We start from the raw sequence: 16014 nt of genomic DNA on the forward strand, positions 1-16014 counted from the left end.
TTTCATGTTTTACATAGAAAAACATATGAGCTCCACTTGTGTGCTCAGTGTTGGGACACAGACTGTGAACCCCCCAGCTCAGGCATCACCATCTGCAGTCCCATCCATGGCCATGAGGAAGCAATGCTCTCTGCTGGAGCAATCTTGCATTCTTTTACTGGGTTCTCAAGTGGCCAGCCTCTTGGATTTCAGCATCTTCACTGGTGTCCAGCTCAATGTTCCTGTATCATCTTGTGTATTTAGGAAGCTGAATAGTTTCTTCTAACTTCCCACTGACTCTGTCTTCTATTGAAGCAGAAAAGGTAGCTGTATTAACTAAGGTCCTGTGGGCTGGAAACAAAAGTCAACTTGGAATGATTTATACAAAGATAGTGGGAGAGTTCTTAAGATAGGACAGCCATTCTTAGATACAACAATTTGGTATCTTTTAAAATGTATCCTCTGAATATTCTTGGAATGTTGGTTCAACTCTTTTTAGTAGAAACATTGATCTCTACATAAGGGATGGCTGAAGAGTACTCTATCTCTGTCCTGTTGTCTAAAGGAACCCAAGTTTTGGCCCCATAAGGGGAAAACAAAAACCCTCCATTTAACAGGAAACCCTCATCCCTCTTCCTCTTATAAATCTTATAATCAGTTTGATGTGACAATATTGCTTAAGTAAACCCTTTGATGGAGTCTTCCCCCTACTTGCTAATCAAAGTATTGCTTCCAACTATGTATAGTACTCTTGCAACTTAGCAGGCACACACACTCTCTTTGAGAAGTTCAGGTTATCAGAATTTTCTCCATCTTATCACATTCCCAGTGGTGTTTCTCACTCCTTATAGATTATGTGTTTGGATAAGAAGGCTTTTATAGGAACACAAAAACATTCCAATCCAAAGGGATGATGCTGTGAAACCTCAGGAGGGACTATCACCACGAAATGAGAAGTCATTAGTGTCATTTCTCTTCTCATCTCTGCAGAATGTTGTTTTTTCTACTTCCCTGGCCCTTGTGGCAGAGTATGGCCACTCCATACTGCTACTCCAGCCTTCAAGTTGTTCCAGCAACTTCCAAACTCCTGGGAGAAAGACAGTGACAAGTAGCTCAGGTTAGGGCCCTTTTCCAGTCATCTTTGGGGATGGGGAGATATTCTCATGTGATACAAATATGTTAGTTCCAGGAGCTCTGCCCTAGAGAACAACAGATACCCCAAATTGGGTCCTCTGAGGTGGCTCACCCTCCAGGGTAATTATCTTTTCAGTAATCAGAGGGCATTCAACAGGCACATGAAAAGATGCTGAACATCACTAATCATCAGAGAAATGTATATCAAACCCACAATTAGACATCACCTTGCACCTATCAGAAGGTCTATTGTCAAAAAGACACCAAATAATAAATGTTGGTGAGGATGAGAGAAAAGGAGCCCTCGTACACTATTAGTGGGGATGTAAATGAGTGCAGCCACTATGGAAAACAATATGGAGAGTCCTTAAAAAGAACTGCCAGATGATCTAGCAATTCCAGTGCTGAGTATAAACCTGAAGAAAATGAAAACACTAATTCAAAAAGATGATGTGCTACTGTACCACACAGGGAACTCTGCTCAGTGTTATGTGGCAGCCTGGATTGGAGAGGAGTTGGGGGAGAATGGATATATGTGTATGTATGGCTGAGTCCCTTTGCTGTCCACCTGAAACCATCACAACATTGTTAATCGGCTATGCTCCAATAAAAAGTTCAAAATTTAAAGAAAAAATATATGCACCCCAATTTTCATAGCAGCATTATTTGTAATAGCCAGGATGTGGAAACAACCTAAGTAGCCATCAACAAATGAATGAGTAAAGAGAAGTTGTGGTGTGTGTTTGTGTGTGTATATGAATGGCATACAATGAAATGGTACTCTACCATAAACAATGAAATTTTGCCATTTGCAACATCTTGGATAGACCTGGAGTGTACATATGCTTAGTAAAGCAAGTCATCAGACAGAGAAAGAGAAATACCATATGATATCACTTGTATGTGGAATCTAAGAAATGAAACACATGTATGTCTAAAACAGAAACAGTCTCATAGACACAGAAACAAGCTAGTGGTTACCAAATGGGGAAAGGGGTGAAGGAAGGACAAGATAGGGGTAGGAGATGTAAGAGGTGTCAACTACTAGGTATAAAATAAACAAGATACAAGGGTGTGATATACAGCACAGGGAATATGCTGTGCTGTGCTGTGCTTACTCACTCAGCTGTGTCCGACTCTGCAACCCCATGGACTGTAGCCCACCAGACTCCTCTGTCCCTGGGATTCTCCAGGCAAGAATACTGGAGTGAGTTGCCATTCCCTTCCCCAGGGGATCTTCCCAACCCAGGGCTCAAACCCGGGTCTCCTGCTTTGCAGGCAGATTCTTTACTATATGAGTCACCAGGGAAGCCCTTGTTGTACATCTGAAACTGACATAATATTGCAAGTCACTGATACTTCATTAAAAAAAATTAAGTACCTACTATGTAGGATAGTTGTGAGGAATAAATAAGTCAGTGGAAAAGTATTTGGAAAGTTCTCGGGTGCATGGTTATACACATAAATATACACACACAGTGGACCCTTTCTGACAACAACAACAAAAGCAGAGGTTCATTAACTTTCTGATCTGCTTTAAAGGGTGAGGCAACTAGAGGCAGATCCTTCTTCCCAAAAGGTCTCACTACCAAAATGGAATCACATATGTCTTCTTCTCGAGAGCAGATCCATAGCTTTGATAAGTGTTCCCTGGGGTCCATGATGCCCACAGAGCTAGTGCTGCTGTCAGCACAAGCGGAGCAGGTGGCCTGCCAGACTGTGACATTCACCGAGGGCAGCAAGAAGCCGCCTGGCCCAGCTAAGAAGTGGGTTGGTCCGGTGTCCAAGTGATAGTGTGTCCTCAGTGTAAGCTCAGGCCCTTCCCGTAATGGACACGATGGCTCACTCACAAGTTCATACTCATACCAGAATATGTTTCAAGTGCTTATACAGACAGAACGTAGCTTGTTAACAAATGTATCACTGTCCTCTTCCTCACCTGAACCGACTGTTCCAACTCCTCAGGAGAGTGGTCTTTTTTTTCCCCCAAGTCATTTTTTTAAATTTATGTTTTTATTGAAGGATAATTGCTTTACAGAATTTTGTTATTTTCTGTCAAACCTCAACATGAATCAGCCATAGGTATACATATATCCCCTCCCTTTTGAACCTCCCTCCCATCTCCTGCCCTATCCCATCCCTCTAGATTGATACAGAGCCCCTCTTTGAATTTCCTGAGCCATACGGAAAATTCCTCTTGGCTATCTATTTTACATATGGTAATGTAAGTTTCCATGTTACTCTTTCCATACATCTCATCCTCTCCTCCCCTCTCCCCATGTCCATAAGTCTATTCTCTATGTTTGTTTCTCCATTGCTGCCCTGTAAATAAATTCTTCAGTACCATTTTTCTAGATTCCATATATATGTGTTAGAATATGATATTTATCCTTCTCTTTCTGACTTACTTCACTCTGTATAATAGGTTCTAGATTCATCCACCTCATCAGAACTGATTTAAATGCATTCCTCTTATGCCTGAGTAATATTCCATTGTGTATATGTACCACAACTTCTTTATCCATTCTTCTGTTGATGAACATCTAGGTTGCTTCTGTGTTCTAGCTATTGTAAATAGTGCTGCAATGAACAATGGGATACATGTGTCTTTTTCAATTTTGATTTCCTCAGGGTATATGCCTAGAAGTAGGATTGCTGGGTCATATGGTGGTTTTATTCCTAGTTTTTAAAGGAATCTCCATACTGTCTTTCATAGTGGCTCTATCAATTTACATTCCCACCAATAGTGCAAGAGGGTTCCCTTTTCTCCACACCCTCTTCAGCATTTATTGTTTGCAGACTTTTTGATAATGGCCATTCTGACTGGTTACAAGTGATATCTCATTGTAGTTTTGATTTGCATTTCTCTAATAATGAGCGATGTTGAGTATCTTTTCATGTGTTTGTTAGCCATCTGTATGTCTTCTTTGGAGAAATGTCTTGTTTAGGTCTTTCCCCCACTTTTTGTTTGGGTTGTTTGTTTTTCTGGCATTGAGTATATGAGCTGCTTGTATATTTTGGAAATTAATCCTTTGTCAGTTGTTTCATTTGCTATTATATTCTCCCATTCTGAGGGTTTCCTTTCCACCTTGCTTATAGTTTCCTTTGCTGTGCAAAAGCTTTTAAGTTTAATCAGGTTCCACTTGTTTACTTTTGTTTTTATTTCTGTTACTCTAGGAGGTGGGTCACAGAGGATGTTGCTTTGATTTATATCATCGAGTGTTCTGCCTATGTTTCCTTCTAAGAATTTTATAGTTTCTGGTCTTACATTTAAGTATTTAATCCGTTTTGAGTTTATCTTTGTGTATGGTGTTAGGAATTGTTCTAATTTCATTCTTTTACGTGTAGCTGTCCAGTTATCCCAGCACCATTTATTGAAGAGGCTGTCTTTGCCCCATTGTATGTTCTTGCCTCCTTTGTCAAAAATAAGGTACCCATAGGTGCATGGGTTTATTTCTGGGCTTTCTATCTTGTTCCATTGGTCTATAATTCTGTTTTTGTGCTGGTACCATACTGTCTTGATGACTGTAGCTTTGTAGTATAGTCTGAAGTCAGAAAGGTTGATTCCTCCAGCTCCATTCTTCTTTCTCAAGACTGCTTTGGCTATTTCCAAATGAAAAGTGTTTCCATATGAACTGTGAAATTTTTTGTTCTGGTTCTGTGAAAATTGCCATTGGTAATTTGATAGGGATCACAATGAATCTGTAGATTGTATTTGGCAGTATAGTATTTGGCATTTTCACAATATTGATTCTTCCTACCTAGGAACATGGAATATCTCTCCATCTGTTTATGTCATCTTTGATTTCTTTCATTGGTGTCTTATAATTTCCTGTGTATAGTTCTTTTGTCTCCTTAGGTAAGTTTATTCATAGATATTTTATTGTTTTTGTTGCAATGGTGAATGGGATTGATTCCTTTATTTCTCTTTCTGATTCTTCATTGTTAGTATGTAGAAATGCAAGTGATTTCTGTGTATTGATTTTTTATCCTGCAACTTTGTTAAATTCATTGATTAGCTCTAGTAATTTTCTGATACTATCTTTAGGGTTTCTATGTACAGTATCATATCATCTGCAAACAGTGAGAGCTTTACTTCTTCTTTTCCAATCTGGATTCCTTTTGTTTCTTTTTCTTCTCTGATTTCTGTAGCTAGGACTTCCAGAACTATGTTGAATAATAGTGATGAAAATGGACACCCTTGTCTTGCTCCTGATGTTAGGGGGAATGCTTTCAGTTTTTCACCATTGTGAATAATGTTTGTTGTAGGCTTATCATATATGGCCTTTACTATGTTGAGGTAAGTTTCTTCTATGCCCATTTTTTGAAGAGTTTTAGTCATAAATCCGTGCTGAATTTCGTCAAAGGCTTTTTCTGCATCTATTGAGATGATATGGTTTTTATCTTTCAATCTGTAACATGGTGTATCACACTGATTGATCTGCTTATATTGAAGAATCCTTGCATTACTGGAATAAAACTAACTTGATCATGGTGTATGACCTTTTTGATGTGTTACTGAATTCTGTTTGCTAAAATTTTGTTGAGGATTTTTACATCTATGATCATCAGTGATATTGGCCTGTAGTTTTCTTTTTTCTGTTGTCTTTGTCTGGTTTTGGTATCAGGGTGATGGTGGCCTCGTAGAAAGAGTTTGGAAATATTCCTTCCTCTGCAATTTTTTGAAAGAGTTTCAGAAGGATAGGCATTAGCTCTCCTCTAAATGTTTGATAGAATTCTCCAGTGAAGCTATCTGGTCCTGGGCTTTTTGTTTTTTGGGAGGTTTTTGATCACAGCTTCAATTTCAGTGCTTGTAATTGGGTTGTTCATAATTTCTGTTTCTTCCTGGTTCAGTCTTGGAAGATTGAACTTTTCTAAGAATCTGTTTCTTCCAAGTTATCAATTTTATTGCCATATAGTTGTTCATAATAGTCTCTTATAATCCTTTGTATTTTTGCATTATCTTTTGTGGCCTCTCCTTTTTCATTTCTCGTTTTGTTGGTTTGATTCTTCTCCCTTTTTTCTTGATGAATCTGGCTAAAGGCTTGTCAATTTTATCTTTACTATTGTTTCTTTCATTTCTTTTTCATTTATTTCTGCTCAGATCTTTATAATTTCTTTCCTTCTACTAATTTTGGGGTTTTTTTTGTTCTTCTTTTTCCAGTCATTTTCGGTGTAAAGTTAGGTTGTCTATTCGATGTTTTTCTCATTTCTTGAGGTAGGGTTGTATTGCTATAAACTTTCCTCTTAGAACTACTTTTGCTGTATCCCATAGGTTTTAAGTTGTCATGTTTTCATTGTCATTTGTTTCTAGAAATTTTTTTATTTCCCTTTTGATTTCTTCAGTAACCTGTTGGTTGTTTAGAAACATGTTGTTTAATCTCTATGTGTTTGTGTTTCTTACAAATTTTTCCTTGTAATTGATATCTAATCTCATAGCGTTGTGGTTGGAGAAGATGCTTGATACAATTTCAGTTTTCTTAAATTTACTGAGGTTTGATTTGTGACCCAAAATGTGGTCTATCCTGGAGAATATTCCATGTGCACTTGAGAGGAAGGTGTATCCTGCATTTGGATAGAATGTCTGAATATATCAATGAGATCCATCTCATCTAATGTATCATTTAAGACTTGTGTTTCCTTATTAATTTTCTGTTTTGATGATCTATCCTTTGGTGTGAATGGGGTGTTAAAGTTTCCTACTATTATTATGTTACTGTCAATTTCTCCTTTTATGTCTGTTAGTGTTTGTCTTATGTACTGAGGTGTCCTGTGTTGGGTGCATAGATATTTACAATTGTTACGTCTTCCTCTTGGATTGATCCCTTGATCATTATGTAGTTTCCTTCCTTATCTCTTGTAATCTTTAAGGTCTATTTTGTCCGATATGAGGATCGCTACTCCAGCTTTCTTGTGCTTGCCATTTGCATAGAATATATTTTTCCATCCTCTCACTCTCAGTCTATATGTGTCTTTAGGTCTGAAGTTTCTTGTAGACAGCATATATGTGAGTCTTGTTTTTATATCCATTCAGCAGTCTGTGTCTTTTGGTTGGAGCATTTAATCTGTTTACTTTTAAAGTAATTATTGATATATATGTTCCCATTGCCATTTTCTTAATTGTTTGGGGTTGATTTTGTAGATCTTTTTTCTTCTCTTGTATTTCTTGACTATATAAGTCCCTTTAACATTTGTTGTAAAGCTGGTTTGGTGGTACTGAATTCTCCTAACTTTTGCTTGTCTGATAAGCATTTTATTTCTCCATTAATTTTGAATGAGATCCTTGTCGGGTACAGTAATCTTGGCTGTAGATTTTTTCCTTTCAGTACTTTAAATATATCCTGCCATTCCCTTCTGGCCTGCAGAGTTTCTGCTGAAAGATCAGCTGTTAAGTGTATGGGGTTTCCCTTGTATGTTACTTGTTGCTTCTCCCTTGCTGCTTTTAATATTCTTTCTTTGTGTTTAGTCTTTGTTAGTTTGATTAGTATGTGTCTAGGTGTGTTTCTCCTTGGGTTTATCCTGTATGGGACTCTTATGCCTCTTAGACATGATTGACTATTTCCTTTTCCATTTGGGGGATATTTTCAACTATCATCTCTTCAAAAACTTTCTTATACCCTTTCTTTTTCTCTTCTTCTTCTGGGGCCCCTATACTTTGAATGTTGGTGCATTTTTTATTGTCCCAGAAGTCTCTGAGACTATCCTCAGTTCTTTTCATTCTTTTTACTTTACTCTGCTCTTCAGAAGTTATTTCCACCATTTTATCTTCCAGCTCACTGATTCATTCTTCTGCTTCAGGAATCTATTGATTCCTTCTAGAGTACTTTTAATTTCAGTAATTGTGTTGTTTGTATGTTTATTCTTTAATTCTTCTAGATCTTTGTTAATTGATTCTTGCATTTTCTCCATTCTGTTTTCAAAGTTTTTGATCATCTTTACTATCATTGTTTTGAATTATTTTCCAGGTCGTTTGCCTGTTTCATCTTCATTTATTTAGACTTCCGTGTTTCTAGTTTGTTCCTTCATTTGTGTAGTATTTCTCTGCCTTTTCATTATTTTTTTAACTTATTATGTTTGAGGCCTCCTTTTCCCAGGCTTCAAGGTTGAATTGTTTCTTCCTTTTGGTCTCTTCCCTCCTAAGGTTGGTTCAGTGGTTTGTGTAAGCTTCGTATAGGGTGAGATTTGTGCTGAGTTTTTTTGTTTGTTTGTTTGTTTATTTGTTTTTCCTCTGATTGGCAAGGCTGAGTGAGGTGGTAATCCTGTCTGCATGACTGGGTTTGTACTTTTGTTTGTTGTTTAGATGAGGTGAAGAACCTCATCTGGTGGTTGGGTGATGCCAGGTTTGGTATTCAAGTGGTTTCCTTTGTGTGAGTTCTCACTATTTGATACTCCCTAGAGTTAGTTCTCTGGTAGTCTAGGGTCTTGGAGTCAGTGCTTCCACTCTAAAGGCTCAGGGCTTGATCTCTGGTCAGGAATGAAGATTCCACAAGTGGTTTATTACAGCATTAAGTGAAATTAAAACAAATATCCAAAAATGAGAAACCAAAGATGTATCCCAGACAAACTGCAGTTACAAAATCAGGCAAATAATAATTAAAATAATGGAATATACACATATACATATACACCCATGACCAAAATCAAAACCGTCCAACAAAAATAAGGTACAATAAATTGATCCTGCAAACAAAGGAAACCAAAAATTATATCTACCAATTAAGAACAAAACTCACTAAAGCACAAACTGGAAAACTAAACTAAAGCAAGGTGCCAATTGGAGAATAAAGCAATGAAAATAAAACTAACAAAATGTTGAGAGGAAAGGAAAGAAAGAAAAGAAAGAAAGAATAGATATGCAAAGTTAAATAGAGGTAGATGTAGAAGATTTATATACATTAAAGATTAACTGCAAGGGGCAAAGAACAGTAGGAAAAGCAAACAAAGGAATAAATGTAGAAAAAATAATAATAGGTTTAAAAAATTTTTTAAAAAAAGAGAGAAAAGAGTCAAAAAAAAAAAAAAAGCAAAGCTCCACGGAACTGCAAAAGCCCAACGTAGAGGCAGAGGTTTATAACAACAATAAAAAATGTGACTGAGGGAAAAAAAACCCTCAAAAGCTTATTAGATTTCATAGTGCCAATAAAACCGACAACTACAATGGGGGGGGGTGGGGAGGAAAATAAAAGAAAAAAATCCAAAAGAATTGACAGAACAAGTCAAAACATGAGTTTTTCTTGAGTCCCTGCTATCAGAGTCCTTTCCCTCGCTGGGAGTCACAGTCCACCTCACCTCCCTAGGATGTCTTCCAACACTGTGCTGATCTCTGGGCCTGCTATGGGGGCAGCTCAGATTCTAATCTGGTCCTTCTACTGTGTGTTCTTGCCTCCAATGTCCACAGCTATCAGAACTAGTGCATTTTCTTCTGTGGGAGCTCTCAATGACCTTTTATATATTCCATAGACACAGAATCTGCCTAATTGATTGTGTGAATTTAATCTGCAGCTTGTACAGCTGGTGGGAAGGTTTTGGGTCTTCTTCCTTAGCCACACTGCCCCTGGGTTTCAATTGTGGTTTTATTTCAACCTCTGCATGTGGGTCTTCCACTGGGGTTTGCTCCTGAGGTTGCCCTGGAGGACTTGGGTCTGCCCCAGTGAGGGCCAGGTGTGGAGGTGGTGCAGCTACTTGGGTCGCAGGCGTTCTGGCAGCACCAGGTACTCAGGGGAATTGGTGGCTAAGGCAGCAGAAAATATAGTGCTCTAGAAGGGTATTGCAACCAGTATTGGCCAATACGCTCTAGTATTCTTGCCTGGAGAACACCCCTCCCTGACAGAGAAGCCTGGCAGGCCACAGTCTACAGGGTCGCAAAGAGTCGGACACAAGCAAAGCGACCCTGTGTGCACAGACACACGACTTTTTCTGCCTGTGGCAGCTCTGTGCCAGTGAGAGCTGAGCATGAAGGAGGCGCAGCAGCTTGGCTTGTGGGGACCCTGGTGGTGCCAGGTGTGCAGGGGCATGGACTCTTCCACAGGAGTTATGGCCCTCTCAGAGTCTTTCTTCAAGCCTGTTGTAGCTGGCAATCAGAAGGCCTCTTTGGCCAGTCTTCTCCGTGGCTCCACTGGTTCAGGCACTTAGATGGCTCCCTTGCCTGGAGTCCTTCTCCGTTGTTCAGCATGTCAGGCACACAGAGGGGCCCCCCTGGCTGGGGTCCTACTGTGTAGATGGGCACATCAGACACTTAAAGGGGCACCCTGGCTGGGGTCCTACTGTGTAGCCTGGCACATCAGACACTTAAAGGGGCACCCTGGCTGGGGTCCTACACTGTAGTTCAGTGTGTTAGGCATTTGACAGGCCAGCCTCTCTATTATTCTGCTGCTGATGCTGGCGTGTGGGGATAGAGAGGCTATGGTGGTGGCTCCATCCTCTACGCGTGACTCAGCAGTATCGCCTTGCTTCCATGGCTGCCTGGCTTTCCTCCACAGGCATTTCCCACCACAATCTCCTCCCTCACCTCCCCTCACTCCATCTCTCCGCAGTCAACAGCAGCCCTCGATCTGGGATTGCTCCACAATCCCTAAACTCCAGCTCCGAGCTGCTGCACCTTCTAGGGGACCTGCATCCCTGTCCAGGGTGTGTATGGCTGTGGCAAGGACTGTCTGATTCTCATTCCATTTAGGCTGCCACAGATCAGCTGTTTCACTCTCAACCTTAAACGTTTCTCCTCTGACTCAGACAGTTGCCCCAGTGTGGGGATGGGACCCCTGCCTCCTGCTTCATTTCCCGCATGCGCTAGTGGCAGGTAAGGGCAGGTCCAGTCTTACTAAAACTTCAGTTTTTTTCCCTTAGTTTCTTCATCCTACTGAGTTTTGCATGGTTCTATATATTCTTTAGATGGCTGGATGGCATCACCGACTCGATGGACATGAGTTTGAGTAAACTCTGGGAGTTTGTGATAGACAGGGAGGCATGGCGTGCTGTGATTCTTGGGGTCGCAAAGAGTCGGACACGACTGAGCAACTGAACTGAACTGATATATTCTTTTCCTCTTGTCAGGTACTCCTGTCCACTCTCAGCTGGTGTTCTGCAGGCACTTTTGTGTCTGAATACTTTTGTGTGTTCCTGATGTATCCGTGGAGAGGTACTCCGTGCCCATCTATTCCTCTGCCATCTTGTTCTCTCTGGAGAGTGGCCTTTTGGGGTGCAGGCCTTGAATGGGTGTCGAAGGCTCATGGAAACATGTGCTTTGCTTGCCTTCATTAAGGTCCGGATTCCTCCACCTCTTTACTTAGTCCGCCAGGAACAGTGCAAGTCAGTGAATAAGGTCCTAACTGTCAGATCTTTCATACATTGAAAAGTCGGTACAGTGAAAGAGTTGATCCCAGACTTCTCCCATTTTGCATTGTTTTGTTTGTTTTTTTTTTTTTCATCACAGACCCATCGTTCAGAGGAACTGCTTGTTGGGAGCTTGTGACGCATGTTGGCGTGCAGGCCCTTGGAAGCCCTGCACCACAGCCTGTGGCCGAGGCTTCCAGTCTCGGAAAGTTGACTGTGTCCACCCAGGGAGCTGCAAGCCGGTGACTAAGACACGCTGTGCACCAGGGAAGAAACCCGCTTCCTGGCAGCATTGCCTGGGGCCTTCCTGTGACAGTACGTACCCCTCGCAGGTATCACAGCCGCCCCCAAACTTTGTCCTAACCTGACCTCAGGGAGCCAACCTTCAGGGTCTCATCCATAGGGTCATTCTGAACAGGTGTGGGATCTTGGAATGTTGGGGAAGTAGATGCTTTGATGTGGGTGTGGCTCGGTGTTCTTTAGAGAAAAAACAGTTGAGGGAGTGGTGACCAGTGGCCTTCTCGCAGACACCGATCACCTCTCCACAGAATTCCTCCTACCTGGAGTCTCAGCCCCTCTGCCAGGGCTTCTCCGGATGGGGTTGGGCAGGCATTCCAGTGTCCTAAAGTTCTATGTGAAATGGAATCATGTACATATTTTTCTAGAAAGCATGTCCATAGCTTTGGTAAGTCTTTCCCAGGGTCCATGACGCCCCCAAAGCTAGTGAGAGGAGCAGGTGGCCCGAGGGATCTGAAGTCCCCACAGGGCAGCAAGAAGCCACCTGGCCCAGCTAAGAAGTGGGTCCAGGGCACTCTTTTTTAAATGTTATTTATTTATCTATTATTTTTGGCCGTACTGGGTCTTCGTTGATGCACAGGCTTTTTCTCTGTAGCTGTGGCAAGCAGGTCCTACTCTCCAGTTGCAGTGCACAGACTTCTCATTGAAATATCTTCTCTTGTTGCGGAGCATGAGCTCTAGGGTATGTGGGCTCAGTAGTTGTGACTCCCAGTCAGTAGAGCATAGGCCCATGTAGTTCACAGACTTAGTTACCCCATGGCATGTGGGTTCTTCCCGGACCAGGGATTGAACCCATATCTCCTGCACTGTCAGGCAGATTCTTATCCACTGAGCCACCAGGGAAGCCCTCGGGGCACTTCTGACTCTAGTGCAGAGCAATGACTCTAACCCAAGCCTAGTTACTTTGCTTCACTGTGTGATCTGTTTCTACTTTTCATAAAACTAGGTCCCTAATGAGCTCCGTGTTAAATGGATATGTATATATATATTTTTTTCAGGAGACTGCACAGACACAACTCACTACTGTACGTTTGTAAAGCATCTTCATTTGTGTTCATTAGACCGCTACAAACGAAGGTGCTGTCAGTCGTGTCAAGAAGGATAAAACTTTGCGGGGGTCATTATGCTGCTGTGAAGGTAAAACAAAAATGTAAAAGCTCTTTTTCCCCCATGTAGCTTGTTCCAAAACATGTGTAATACTTCTCTAAAAGTCTCTCGATTCTACGATCAAACTGAAGTCAATGCAAATCACCACTGTTAACATTGGATGCTGTCATGCCCCCCTGACTGGTTTTTAATTCTAACTCCTTTAAGTGATATATTCCAGGACTAACATAAAATCCCATAAGCAGCAGGCACACCATTGCCCTTGGGACCTCGGGAGACCCCCAAGGTCACCAGTGCACTGTCACTAGCTGCCTCTTCCTATTGTTTGTAGACTAGCACAGAGTGGGACATCCTGAAGACTTGGGAAACACAGCAGCTGATGGCTTCTCTCAGTTCTAGGGTTGCAGCAGGTTGATAAGGCATCTATGTTTTAGAAGCTCCGGCCACTAGTCGTTAAGATGTTGACTCTGATGGCATTTCTATGGATTGTTACATGTCGTCTGTGAGAGAGTCACTCTGGACAGGTTTGTAACCCTGACTGACCCAGAGGTCCTGGAGGGAATGGCACCTTGTCCTCGCTCTTAAGAGAACCTGTGGAAGGAAACACAGAGTAAACATGGCTGCCGTTTCCCAACTGTGGAAGGAAATGTGTGACCAAATGAGGTATCTTAGAATTCAAAGGAGAGGGAAAGTCCACCTTGTCTACTGATTTTGAAGTATATTCAAAGCATCCTTTTAAGAGCTGTGAATGAGACTTTTCTAAGCACTATTCTCTTGCACACAAACAGAAAATCAAAGTCTTATAAGACCTAATTTATGCAGAAAATAATATTCCTAAGGATTTTTATTTTGGAAAAACTGTAAGAAAGTAATGTAACTACGAAACATGATAGCTGACCAGAGTCATTTATAGTAAATAACTGTTTTAGTTTGAACTGATTTTTCAGTGAATCCAAAGTGAATTAGGGTTGAGCTGTAATGTACAGTTAGGATGAAGGGTTAGAGTTGGGGTTTGGTAAGTTTAGGGTTGGTTTTAATTTTAGGGTTAGGTTAGTTGAGAATGGAAGCTAAGTTGGGGTTGAGGCTGCAGTTGACTTTATGGATTAGGGTTAGGTCAGAGTTGGTTTGGGTTTGGGTTTGGGGTCAGTGATGGTGTCAGAGTGAAGATGAAGTTTGGAGTAAATGTTATATGTTCTAAAGCTGATTTGGTTAGGGGGCTCTTTCCTTCCATCTTACCAGTTACGGCATTAGTTGGCACCCAGCCCCAAATAAGTGGTCATCCGTCTTTCTTCAGGGTCACAGCTGCCTGCGGCCTGTGGCAGCAGAGTCTGCTGAGGCAGGTGTGCTGGCCCTAGTCCCTGGCCACACGTAAGTGAACAGTGGGCTCTGGCTTTGGGTGTGTCTGGGCAAGCTTGCTGAGTCCCTGCCGTATCCTGAGCACCGCAGCTCTTGTCACTGCAGCCTCACCGACACCTGGATGAGCGCTATTGTACTGGAGGGTGTGGCGGTGGGGAGTGGGTGTGGGGATGTGACGAGGACATGCCAGCCCCTGAGTTGTTCATCACCAATCACACTTGATTGCTGGAGGTTTTTAAGTTAAAAGAGAGAGCATTTGTACAATACTCTTTGTATATATTTTTATATGACTTATAGGTGCAATATTTTATTTTGTACAGTATGTAATAAAGATATGGGACATATATTTTTCTTAGTAACAAAATTTCCTATTAAATTTCTTCATCTTTGTAGTTAAAGTTGCTGTATTTCATGTGCTGTTGTACCGTTTGTCTTTGATATCATTCAAATGACATTGCTGTGTACTGTATTTTACTACTGTTTCTATCACATAAGAGTTCTCTGTCATGATTCTGACTAGTAATTCAAAAATAAATGTACTTTGATTATTCAGTGGCATCCTCATAAATGCAGGCGACTCACTTGCATTCTGGTTTTGGTTGGCCTGGGGTAATGTCACCTTGGCGGCATTTCTGTGGGTCCAGGTGGGCTGGACCCTGGTGGGCTCAGTGCTCTGGGCTGAACTTGGGAGTGTGGGTTACAGGATTCAGAGCAGAACACGCAGAGGTCCACTCTCACTCCCTTGCCCCGGACACTTACTTCCTGTGAATCACAGCTGAGAGAAGGCCAAGGGGGGAAGGAAGCTCCGAGTGTGTGCGGCCTGGAGCAGGAATGGAGGCGGGCAGCAGGCGGGAAAGCGGCAGCACGGAAGAGCTAATACCGTCTGGTTTGGTGAGTAACCTCTCCTGATGCCATCCAGCTCTCATACAGTTGCTGGGTTTGAACTGCTCGGGTCCCCTTACACACAGGTTTCTATGACTGGTAAATACTACACTATCCAGGGCCGGATAAAAAACACATGGATGCGGAACAGTGAATACAGAGGAACTGAGTGTCCTGGAGGGTCAACTACAGGTTATACATGGATTTTCCACGGTAGGGAAGGCTGGTGCCTCAACCCCCCACCACCCAACCCCAACCCATTGTTTCAGGCTTAACTGTATAGCGCTTCAAAATTAGCAGTGAGTCTTTCTACAGGAAATTCATGTTGTGGAAACTGAAATTCCCCTTGGAGTTTCCAAGGTCACATGAGATAAGCAATGGAACACAGCAAGTATTTCAACAGTGTATTGATACTTCCTTTTCTTTTTTTTCCTTCATTCCTTCCCTCCTTCTCTCCTTCCATCCCTTCTTCCCTCCTACTTTTCATCCTTCCATATATATACATATACATATACATATATGTATTGTGTACACATGCACACATATCTCCTGTATCTATGAAAATTCACACTGAATTAAGTCTTGGATACCAGTCCAGCACCATAAGGGTCATGATTATAGTAAAGGTATAGTATGATTATACCTTTTTCTTTTTTCTTTTTGCCAATTTCTTTCTCTGATAGGAAGGGAGCCTGGCTCTCACCAGCAATGTATTTTCTTGGTGACTCTAGTATACACGGAAAGTAGTCTCAGAACTGATAGTGCATACACCCTGCGAAAGGAAAAAATACGACCAACGTGGGTACAGCATTCTTCCTGTCTGTTTCCTTAGAGCATTCAGTCAGAACCCTCTTCCAGGGTGACTCAGGTCACCCCCTTTCTTCCCGCCCTCTTCAGTGTGGTTATGGCGTTCATCTGTTGTACAGTTAC

At 41.6% G+C, this 16014-nt stretch overlaps 1 protein-coding gene across 4 annotated transcripts in view; it reads left to right on the top strand.

Moving 5' to 3' along the window:
* ADAMTSL3 (ADAMTS like 3) overlaps positions 1-14754 on the top strand; it is a 392562-nt gene extending 377808 nt beyond the window's left edge. For 3 of the 4 annotated variants that reach the window (XM_043489723.1, XM_043489727.1, XM_043489725.1), the window contains 2 exons: positions 11543-11757; positions 12738-14754. In XM_043489723.1, coding sequence (XP_043345658.1) covers positions 11543-11757; positions 12738-12844 — 322 coding nt within the window. In that variant the 3' untranslated portion in view covers positions 12845-14754. Of the gene's footprint in view, positions 1-11542; positions 11775-12737 lie in introns of all 4 variants that reach the window. The other variant, XM_043489726.1, reaches the window with a different exon arrangement.
* The last annotated feature ends 1260 nt before the right edge of the window (positions 14755-16014 follow it).

This window comes from Cervus canadensis, chromosome 17, assembly GCF_019320065.1.
Source record: "Cervus canadensis isolate Bull #8, Minnesota chromosome 17, ASM1932006v1, whole genome shotgun sequence".
In the NCBI taxonomy this organism is placed as follows: Eukaryota; Metazoa; Chordata; class Mammalia; order Artiodactyla; family Cervidae; genus Cervus; species Cervus canadensis.